This window comes from Amblyomma mixtum, unplaced genomic scaffold (assembly GCF_055824585.1).
Source record: "Amblyomma mixtum isolate Tamu unplaced genomic scaffold, ASM5582458v1 scaffold_21, whole genome shotgun sequence".
In the NCBI taxonomy this organism is placed as follows: Eukaryota; Metazoa; Arthropoda; class Arachnida; order Ixodida; family Ixodidae; genus Amblyomma; species Amblyomma mixtum.
Genome location: NW_028317718.1, coordinates 493,187 through 504,673, shown reverse-complemented (window position 1 = coordinate 504,673; position 11,487 = coordinate 493,187). Strand labels below are relative to the sequence as shown.

General features: G+C 56.7%; 1 protein-coding gene across 1 annotated transcript; it reads right to left on the bottom strand.

The window, feature by feature from the left end:
* Window positions 1–3,869, bottom strand: LOC149324648 (uncharacterized). The gene has a single exon (XM_089565298.1). The coding sequence runs from the start codon at window positions 3,315–3,317 to the stop codon at window positions 1,755–1,757; it is 1,563 nt and encodes a 520-aa protein (XP_089421424.1). The 5' UTR covers window positions 3,318–3,869; the 3' UTR covers window positions 1–1,754.
* Window positions 3,870–11,487: the final 7,618 nt, after the last annotated feature.

Below are 11,487 nucleotides of genomic sequence, written 5' to 3'. Positions count from 1 at the left end.
TCGAGTAGTGACGTTGTGAGTGTACCGTCTGGCGTTTCTACTGGTGGAAGTGTGATTGGTGCGCGGAGTTTTGCAAATGCAATTTTGAATGGGCGGCCAAATATTCCACTCCTAATGAAGTCTCGAGCCAATGACTGTGTATCGTGGTGGCGTGCCTCTTCTATGTGCTTTCTGAAAGTTCGTAATGCAGTGTAATAAATTGAGCCGTAGTGTTGTCTGATGTGAATGTGTTTAGAGCGTTGGTATCTCCTGCGTAGAGCGCGGACACGCGAACGCTCGGTGGCGAGTTCCTGTGTCCACCATGACGCAGGGAGGTGTGTTTGTGTCGGTGCGGGTCTGAAAGATGAGTGTTTTTTGCGTGATTTTGCAATGAGATGATGAAATTTGTTGACGATGGTGTCGATGGCATCTGCCGAAGCAAGACGGACGCCGGCCACCGCATTGAAAAATGGGTCCTGCGACATGTCGTGTAAAAGTCGTGTGGTACCTCTGTGTGTTAGTCTGCGCTGTCGAGTCGTGGATTGTGCTCCGAATTTGACTTCAATATGTCTGTGTTCCGATAGTGTACTTGTTTCGGAGACTTGCCATGTGTAAGGTATACTGATCATGTGGTTCGTGGCAAATGTAACATCGATCCAACTGTCAGTGTAAGCTGTCGAGTATGTTGGAGGGGATGCCGGATCGTTTAAAATTAGCAGGCCTGAGGACATTGCGAAATTTAGTAACTCCCCGCCCCTGATATCACAAATATGTGGTCCCCAGGCCGTGTGCTTGGCATTAAAATCGCCCCCCAAGACGACCGGCATACCCTCCGTGAGGATGAGTGCTTGTCGTATGTCATCGAATGTCTGTGTCATTGGAGTGTGCGGTGGTGCGTATGCTGATATTAACAGGCAGGATGCGGTGGCCGACGAGCAAATGATAGCTACTACACGTGTGGTTACTGTTATGGGGAACATGTCGAAGTGTTGTTGCCGTGCGATGATGGCCGATCGCGGTCCTGACTGGGCCGCGAAGACGGTCCACTCCGGGGGTATGCCTGTAATGGTGTCAGATCGTGTGTAGGGGTCTGAAATGAGTGCGAAATGAAAGTCTCCCTCCCTCAGTCTCTCCACTAACACCGGGGTCGCATTCCTGCAATGGTCGAGATTAATTTGTATGAATGAGAATGTTAAAGGTGTCATTGTTGTGCTGAAAAGTGAGATGTGAAAGTGTGTACGTATGAAGCAGGAATGGCCCTTGTGGAGAAGCGGAGCAGGAAAAATAGAGACGAATAAAGGCAAGAAAGGAAAAGGAGGGTGTAAAAAAGAAGGAAAGGTGAGAACGAGAGGGAGGGAGCTGTGTAATGCAGGAGTGTTGGTATGTGTAGCATCGAGTCTAGTCCCATGTGGATGTGATGTGAAACGTGATTGGTGCAGTGTAGAATACGTGTGTAGAGGAACGGAGGAACCGTGCATTTGCATAGGAATGAAGTAATGAACCGTATATGCGAAAGTGTATCGGAAAAGGACAAAGGTAGGAATGAAAGAAAGTTAAAAAGGAACATGGCTGAACCACGTCCTTCGAAACAGAAGGGAAGAAGAAATTTAGAGATTAGATTAGAGCAACATATACGGTTGAAAAGAGAGGAAAGGGGAAGAGATGGTTGGTGGGGGAATTGCCGGCGCCGTAAGCAAATTGCTTGGCGCCGAGCAAAAGTGTTGAATATGAAAAAGTGCACGGTCCTCCGCCCCTCGTACTTTGTGTTTGTGTGTTTAGCTGACGTCATAATCAGTTCTGAGTCGCATCCTGGCTATGCGTTCGGCAAGGATGGGACACTCCTTTGCCCCGGCCCTGTGAGGAGGAACCTCGCGTCCCGCACGTCTGCACACCGCACAAGCGACGGAGGCAGCACCACCCGAAGCGTCGCAGGCGGTTACAACATGCGCACCTGCGCAGTTCGTGCAGGCCGCCCTCGCCGGATCGGAGGCAAGGCGGCAGTTTCGGCGGGAGTGCCCGTACTGAGCACAAAATGTGCACAAGGGGACGTGGAGGTCCTCCTCCACCTGGGCCGAGGACCAACCTATCGTCAGTCGCCCCCTATGCATTATTTTGGTAAACGCGTCCGGGCTCACGCAGAGGACGTGCGTCTTGGTGTTGTTACGAGCCCGGAACGTGTAGCGCCGGGTGATAGACGACGCGTCCAAACCAAGGTCGGCATTCTTCGCCACGACCTGTGAGACGACCGCGTCGTCCGCCACATCCGGGTCAACTCCCCACACGCGAATGTGGGGTTTACGGCGCTCCGCCAGTCGCACCGACATGGCATTGTTCGTGACCGCGTTGTTGCGGACCGCAGTAGTCAGATTGCGTAAGGTGTCGCGGTGTTTGGCGATCACCGTGACGCCTGTGGAAGTCTGTTTGAATTGTACTGGGCCAATGCCCTCGTCCTCAGGGATGATGTTTGCCTTAATGGTATGTATGAGCTGAGCCGGTGTGGTCGCGGGTGTAATGGGAGACAGAAAAGCGACGTGGCTCACGGCATCTTGTCGCTGGGCGGTTGTTTGGGATGATGAGGTCGTGGGAGGCGCCGGCATCGGCGCGGACGCAGACCGGGGGCCGCCGCGCACGACGTCCGCGAACGAGGGCACGGCGGATGGAGGGGGGCCGGCGCGTAGCCTGGTTTCCGCCGCGGAAGCCCGGGACCGAGCCTCAGCGGCGTCGCGCCGCTCCGTGCCCCACATGGTCCGGAGGACCTCCGCCCGGCCCCTGGCGTCCGAGGCCAGCGCCCGGTACTCGGCGCAGCGAAGAACAAGCTCGCCGAACATCTGGGATATGGTCGTGCGAGCGTGCACCGGCACTTTGTTCTTCTCTGTATTCAGGAACGCCGTGAGGCGCTCCTGAAGTGCCGTGATCGATGAAAAATCAGGCATTGCAGCGAAGGCCAGGTCGAGCCTGGCCTCCGCGCTCGCAGGCCCCTCGGGGGAGGGACCGATGTCGTCCGGTGAGGGCCCCGGCCCGATGGCCTCCGGGCGGGGAGTCTCCGAAGGTGGAACTTCGCCCGAGGTCGGCGCAGCGTCAGGGGCACCGCGCGAACCCAGGGCGGCCGCAGAATCTTGGTTGCCAACCGATGGCGTCTCGGTTGGCCGCAGGTTGACAGCCGGGACCCCTGCAAGCAAATCGTCTCCGGCGTCCGAGAACTCCGAGCGGGGCGTCGCAGCACCCGCGCCCGACTGCCCGGAGCCAGAACTGGGGTCCGGGGAGATGCGGTGGAGCGTCACCACCGGTTGGTCCCGCCCCGAGGGCGAGGCAGGGGGAGACGCCCCCAAAGAAGACATTCCCGCAGACGCGGGCGATAACCAGCCCGGTAACCAGCGGGACAGGGCTGGGCTGGATGGAGGTCACTCGGGGACGAAGGCCGGACTCGACCCGCAACGACGCGAACGAGCCCGGACAAGGCCGCAGGCAGAAGAACGGCTCGGATGATCAGGGCCACCGAAGGAGCCCCGAAATCGCGATGGCGCCGCGAAAACGGGTCGCGAAGGCAGCGGGTGCGACCGGGACCGCAGTCCGGAGCTGGAAGCCGCGACCGGAACGAGCCCGGGGCAGCAGGGCGGCCGAGAAGGCCGGGAGGACGTCTTCCTCTTCCTCCTTCTCGACCGCGGCAAAAGCTGCCGCGGCTAAGTCCGGATCCGCGAAAACGCGGAAAAAATCGCAAAAAGCGATTAAGATCTTGACGCGGCTCACCCGCACGTTGTCGTCGCCGCCGGAGATTGGAAAGGGGACAGCCGAAGGCAGCCCCGAAGTCTCTCGGTAGAGGCCAGATGTAAACAATGGCCAGAGGTCAGCCCCACCTCGCAGCGGGTGGAAGACCGCGAGGCGGCCGCAGGATGTGGTCGCGGCAGGTCCGGGGACGTCCGCTACCGCGAGCGGGAGCAGAAAACCGCGTCCGGGAGGACCCCGAGGCAGCAGGGCAGCCCAGGAAGCCGATGGAACAACTTCGTCCTCCTCTTCCACAACCGCGGCGATGGAAGGCCGCGGTTCAGCGAAAAACCGCAAAAATGCGGCAAAAACCGCAAAATGCGGTTAAAATACCGCTTGCGGTCGCAGAAGAGGTCGATGGGATGATGTCTTGGGCTGCGGGACTGCAAAAAGCAGGCCCGAGATCGCAGAGGGGGCCTATGGGCCAGATGGGTGTGGCTGGGTGGGTGGGGCAGGCTAAGCCCGCCTGCCGGGAGCTCGGCCAGGCACGTCCATTCGCTCCGAGCGGCTCGGAGCGAATGGACGTGCCTGGCCGAGCTCCCGGCAGCCGGGCTTAGCCTGCCCCACCCACCCAGCCACACCCATCTGGCCCATAGGCCCCCTCTGCGATCTCGGGCCTGCTTTTTGCAGTCCCGCAGCCCAGGACATCATCCCATCGACCTCTTCTGCGACCGCAAGCGGTTTTTAACCGCAATTTGCGGTTTTTGCCGCATTTTTGCGGTTTTTCGCTGAACCGCGGCCTTCCATCGCCGCGGTCGTGGAAGAGGAGGACGAAGTTGTTCCATCGGCTTCCTGGGCTGCCCTGCTGCCTCGGGGTCCTCCCGGGCGCGGTTTTCTGCTGCCGCTCGCGGTAGCGGACGTCCCCGGACCTGCCGCGACCACATCCTGCGGCCGCCTCGCGGTTTTCCACCCGCTGCGAGGTGGGGCTGGCCTCTGGCCATTGTTTACATCTGGCCACTACCGAGAGACTTCGGGGCTGCCTTCGGCCGTCCCCTTTCCAACCTCCGGCGGCGACGACAAGGTGCGGGTGAGCCGCGTCAAGATTTTATCGCTTTTTGCGATTTTTTCCGCGTTTTCGCGGTTCCGGACTTAGCCGCGGCAGCTTTTGCCGCGATCGAGAAGGAGGAAGAGGAAGACGTCCTACCGGCCTTCTCGGCCGCCCTGCTGCCCCGGGCTCGTTCCGATCGCGGCTTCCAGCTGCGGACAGCGATCGCGGTCACACCCGCTGCCTTTGCGACCCGTTTTCGCGGCGCCATCGCGATTTCGGGGCTCCTTCGGTGGCCCTGATCGCCCGAGCCGTTCGCCTGCCCGCGGCCTTGTCCGGGCTCGTTCGGGTCGTTGCGGTTCGGGTCCGGCCTTCGTCCCGACGTGACTTTCATCCAGCCCAGCCCTGTCCCGCTGGTTACCGGGCTGGTTATCGCCCGCGTCTGCGGGAATGTCTTCTTTGGGGGCGTCTCCCCCTGCCTCGCCCTCGGGGCGGGACCAACCGGTGGTGACGCTCCACCGCATCTCCCCGGACCCCAGCTCTGGCTCTGGGCAGTCGGGCGCGGGTGCTGTGACGCCCCGCTCGGAGTTCTCGGACGCCGGAGACGATTTGCTTGCAGGGGTCCCGGCTGTCAACCTGCGGCCAACCGAGACGCCCTCGGTTGGCAACCAAGATTCTGCGGCCGCCCTGGGTTCGCGTGGTGCCCCTGACGCTGCGCCGACCTCGGGCGATGTCCCACCTGCGGAGGCTCCCCGCCCGGAGGCCGTCGGGCCGGCGCCCTCACCGGACGACATCGGTCCCTCCCCCGAGGGGCCTGCGAGCGCGGAGGCCAGGCTCGACCTGGCCTTCGCTGCAATGCCTGATTTTTCATCGGTCACGGCACTTCAGGAGCGCCTCACGGCGTTCCTGAATACAGAAAAGAACAAAGTGCCGGTGCACGCTCGCACGACAATATCCCAGATGTTCGGCGAGCTTGTTCTTCGCTGCGCCGAGTACCGGGCGCTGGCCTCGGACGCCAGGGGCCGGGCGGAGGTCCTCCGGACAATGTGGGGCACGGAGCGGCGCGACGCCGCTGAGGCTCGGTCCCGGGCTTCTGCGGCGGAGACGAGGCTGCGCGCCGGCCCGCCTCCATCCGCCGTGCCCTCGTTCGCAGACGTTGTGCGCGGCGGCCCCCGGTCTGCGTCCGCACCGATGCCGGCGCCTCCCACGACCTCATCATCCCAAACAACTGCCCAGCGACAAGATTCAGTGAGCCACGTCGCTTTTCTGTCTCCCATTACACCCGCGACCACACCGGCTCAGCTCATACATACTATTAAGGCAAACATCATCCCTGAGGACGAGGGCATTGGCCCAGTACAATTTAAACAGACTTCCACAGGCGTCACGGTGATCGCCAAACACCGCGACACCTTACGTAATCTGACTACTGCGGTCCGCAACAACGCGGTCACGAACAATGCCATGTCGGTGCGACTAGCGGAGCGCCGTAAACCCCACATTCGCGTGTGGGGAGTTGACCCGGATGTGGCGGACGACGCGGTCGTCTCACAGGTCGTGGCGAAGAATGCAGACCTTGGTTTGGACGCGTCGTCTATCACCCGGCGCTACACGTTCCGGGCTCGTAATAACACCAAGACGCACGTCCTCTGCGTGAGCCCGGACGCGTTTACAAAAATAATGCGTAGGGGGCGACTGACGATAGGTTGGTCCTCGGCCCAGGTGGAGGAGGACCTCCACGTCCCCTTGTGCACATTTTGTGCTCAGTACGGGCATTCCCGCCGAAACTGCCGCCTTGCCTCCGATCCGGCGAGGGCGGCCTGCACGAACTGCGCAGGTGCGCATGTTGTAACCGCCTGCGACGCTTCGGGTGGTGCTGCCTCCGTCGCTTGTGCGGTCTGCAGACGTGCGGGACGCGAGGTTCCTCCTCACAGGGCCGGGGCAAAGGAGTGTCCCATCCTTGCCGAACGCATAGCCAGGATGCGACTCAGAACTGATTATGATGTCAGCTAAACACACAAACACAAAGTACGAGGGGCGGAGGACCGTGCACTTTTTCATATTCAACACTTTTGCTCGGCGCCAAGCAATTTGCATACGGCGCCGGCAATTCCCCCACCCACCATCTCTTCCCCTTTCCTCTCTTTCCAACCGTATATGTTGCTCTAATCTAATCTCTAAATTTCTTCTTCCCTTCTGTTTCGAAGGACGTGGTTCAGCCATGTTCCTTTTTAACTTTCTTTCATTCCTACCTTTCTCCTTTTCCGATACACTTTCGCATATACGGTTCATTACTTCATTCCTATGCAAATGCACGGTTCCTCCGTTCCTCTACACACGTATTCTACACTGCACCAATCACGTTTCACATCACATCCACATGGGACTAGACTCGATGCTACACATACCAACACTCCTGCATTACACAGCTCCCTCCCTCTCGTTCTCACCTTTCCTTCTTTTTTACACCCTCCTTTTCCTTTCTTGCCTTTATTCGTCTCTATTTTTCCTGCTCCGCTTCTCCGCAAGGGCCATTCCTGCTTCATACGTACACACTTTCACATCTCACTTTTCAGCACAACAATGACACCTTTAACATTCTCATTCATACAAATTAATCTCGACCATTGCAGGAATGCGACCCCGGTGTTAGTGGAGAGACTGAGGGAGGGAGACTTTCATTTCGCACTCATTTCAGACCCCTACACACGATCTGACACCATTACAGGCATACCCCCGGAGTGGACCGTCTTCGCGGCCCAGTCGGGACCGCGATCGGCCATCATCGCACGACAACAACACTTCGACATGTTCCCCATAACAGTAACCACACGTGTAGTCGCTATCATTTGCTCGACGGCCACCGCATCCTGCCTTTTAATATCAGCATACGCACCACCGCACACTCCAATGACACAGACATTCGATGACATACGACAAGCACTCATCCTCACGGAGGGTATGCCGGTCGTCTTGGGGGGCGATTTTAATGCCAAGCACACGGCCTGGGGACCACATATTTGTGATATCAGGGGCGGGGAGTTACTAAATTTTGCGATGTCCGCAGGCCTGCTAATTTTAAACGATCCGGCATCCCCTCCAACATACTCGACAGCTTACACTGACAGTTGGATCGATGTTACATTTGCAACGAACCACATGATCAGTATACCTTACACATGGCAAGTCTCCGAAACAAGTACACTATCGGAACACAGACATATTGAGGTCAAATTCGGAGCACAATCCACGACTCGACAGCGCAGACTAACACACAGAGGTACCACACGACTTTTACACGACATGTCCCAGGACCCATTTTTCAATGCGGTGGCCGGCGTCCGTCTTGCTTCGGCAGATGCCATCGACACGATCGTCAACAAATTTCATCTTCTCATTGCAAAATCACGCAAAAAACACTCATCTTTCAGACCCGCACCGACACAAACACACCTCCCTGCGTCATGGTGGACACATGAACTCGCCACAGAGCGTTCGCGTGTCCGCGCTCTACGCAGGAGATACCAACGCTCTAAACACATTCACATCAGACAACACTACGGCTCAATTTATTACACTGCATTACGAACTTTCAGAAAGCACATAGAAGAGGCACGCCACCACGATACACAGTCATTGGCTCGAGACTTCATTAGGAGTGGAATATTTGGCCGCCCATTCAAAATTGCATTTGCAAAACTCCGCGCACCAATCACACTTCCACCAGTAGAAACGCCAGACGGTACACTCACAACGTCACTACTCGACACAGCACACACTCTCTTAGCCACTCACGTTGCAACCGACGACACTACAACAGACCTTCCACAGCACACAAACACGAGACTTCTTGCACAAGACACAACGCTCGGCGGCCCTGACGACGTGCCCTTCACTTACGGCGAGATTGACATTGCGTTCTCTCGCATTAAGCAGGGCACGGCGTCGGGCCTCGACGGCCTTACTCCACGAATAGTCACAACACTCTGGACACAACACCCACATTTTTTCATCACTTTATTTTCCTCGGCCCTTCGCTTCGGTCACTTCCCCGTGGCGTGGCGAAAGGGTCGCATCATTTTCATTCATAAACCCGGCAGACCACAACACACACCTACATCATATCGTCCCATAGTGATGAATTCGGTGTTAGGCAAGGTGCTCGAGCGTCTTCTCTACGGTCGCCTCTACCACTTCATGGCCCACCAAAATCTGCTCCATTCGAACCAATTTGGATTCACCAGGCAACGGAGTGCCGTGCAGGCGCTCTACGCTCTGGTTTCAAAATTAAGAGGGTTCCGAACAGACGGCCTCCACGCCATACTGATTTCCATCGATTTCAGGGGCGCCTTTGACAGTGTATGGCATCCCCTTGTGCTCAGTTCTCTCGCGCAATGGGGATGCCCGAGAAACGTCTGCGCGCTGCTCCGGTCCTTCCTATCGGACCGCGAGGTGGTATTCCGCTCTAGCGCGGGAGACGCGGTTGCGCGTCCCACCTTAGGCAGCCCGCAGGGTTCTCCGCTGTCACCGCTCCTCTGGAACATAGTTGTGCGTGGTTTGCTCGAGCTGCCGATGCCAGAGGGTGTGTCGCTCCAGGCCTACGCAGACGACGTTGTCGTCGTTGTGCCTGGCAGCTCCAGGAAGCAGCTGACGGCTCTTGCGGAGGAGGCGCTCGGCCGAGTAGCCTCGTGGGCGAAGGGGGCAAGGGTCTCCATCAGCAGGGAGAAGACGGTGTGCCTTCTCATCTCTCCCCCCCGGGGGAGTATGGGACGCACACCTCCCGCCATTCGCCTCGACGGAGTTCGCCTGCAATTCAGGCCCTCCGTTCGAGTGCTTGGCGTTGTCTTCGACCGCACCCTGTCCTTCATAGCTCACGGGGATTTGCTCAAGGAGCGCGCCGAGATGCTCTCTGCACGCCTCAGCACGTTCCTGCGGCTCAGCGGCACGCCGGCTCCCGGCCAGCTGAGGGCACTTTACACCCAGGTCGTCTTGCCGGCCCTCACCTATGCGTCCCCTGTGTGGTGGACAGCAAGTCCCCACTCCGGACTGCGTGCTCGTTTGGTTTCCGTCCAACGGGCCCCGCTTCTTGCGTTGGTCCGGGCGTACTCCACTACGAGCACGAGGGCGCTCCAAATTCTGTTGCGGGCGCCTCCTCTGCATCTCGACCTTGACCGGTTGAATGCGGAGTTTGCGCTCTTCGCACGTAGATTGGACGTCACGTTCGGTTCTAGAACGTATCGCGCCTCCGAAGTGGCGGCACCGTACGACGACACGCTTCAGCACCCTGCCGAGGCCGTCTCATTCCCACACACACAGTTACAATCAGCTGACATATCCACTTACTCTCGCCAACACGGATATCACATATACACGGACGGCTCATACACAACAACATCTGCTGGCGCCTCATACGTCATGTTCGATTCCATGGAACATCTCATTTCAGAAGTGCAAGATGCCGGGCTAGTTGGTAATCCATGATGAAATAACAGCGCAAGGAACGGGACGAAAACACGAAGGAAGAAGACACAGACACGGGCGCTGACTAACAACTGAAATTTTATTTCGAAGCAGGACACATATATAAAGTACAAAGAGGGGGGTGTGTCCAAGGCGATCCTGCACAATCACCGAAACAGTGTAGTCACGTCCAAGGGTAAAAACGATAAAAAGGTGAAAAAGCCGAAAGAAAGACAAAAAGCGATAAAACCACGGTGTAAGAGGCCGGGACGGAAGTAAAAGCGATAAAAACGATGAAAACGGATATGCACATAGCCAAAAGGCAAAAAACAGCGTTAAACTAACGGTGAAAACGTAACTAAAATCGCGCACGAGGTGATTAACAAAAAACACAGAGAGGGGCATTTAAGAACAGAATTAAACATTTACCCTGCCCCTAAGAAAGTCCAATTCTTTTTGCGACAGGCACAGGGAGGGTGCACTCACACATTGTTCTTTTGCGTTGTGGATTTCGAATGCTTCTACGATTTCCCTGGATATCCTATCCCGTCCTCTGGCAAGAATTGTGCAGCGATTGAAATCTGGGTAACAGGTTTCGTCCGGATCATTACGTTTGCACTTTGCAGGAATAATGTAGACAATATTGCAATTTCTGGGCACCTTGCCAAGCACTGCAAAAAGTGCAAACGTAATGATCCGGACGAAACCTGTTACCCAGATTTCAATCGCTGCACAATTCTTGCCAGAGGACGGGATAGGATATCCAGGGAAATCGTAGAAGCATTCGAAATCCACAACGCAAAAGAACAATGTGTGAGTGCACCCTCCCTGTGCCTGTCGCAAAAAGAATTGGACTTTCTTAGGGGCAGGGTAAATGTTTAATTCTGTTCTTAAATGCCCCTCTCTGTGTTTTTTGTTAATCACCTCGTGCGCGATTTTAGTTACGTTTTCACCGTTAGTTTAACGCTGTTTTTTGCCTTTTGGCTATGTGCATATCCGTTTTCATCGTTTTTATCGCTTTTACTTCCGTCCCGGCCTCTTACACCGTGGTTTTATCGCTTTTTGTCTTTCTTTCGGCTTTTTCACCTTTTTATCGTTTTTACCCTTGGACGTGACTACACTGTTTCGGTGATTGTGCAGGATCGCCTTGGACACACCCCCCTCTTTGTACTTTATATATGTGTCCTGCTTCGAAATAAAATTTCAGTTGTTAGTCAGCGCCCGTGTCTGTGTCTTCTTCCTTCGTGTTTTCGTCCCGTTCCTTGCGCTGTTATTTCATCATCTCATTTCAGTCGGTCGCT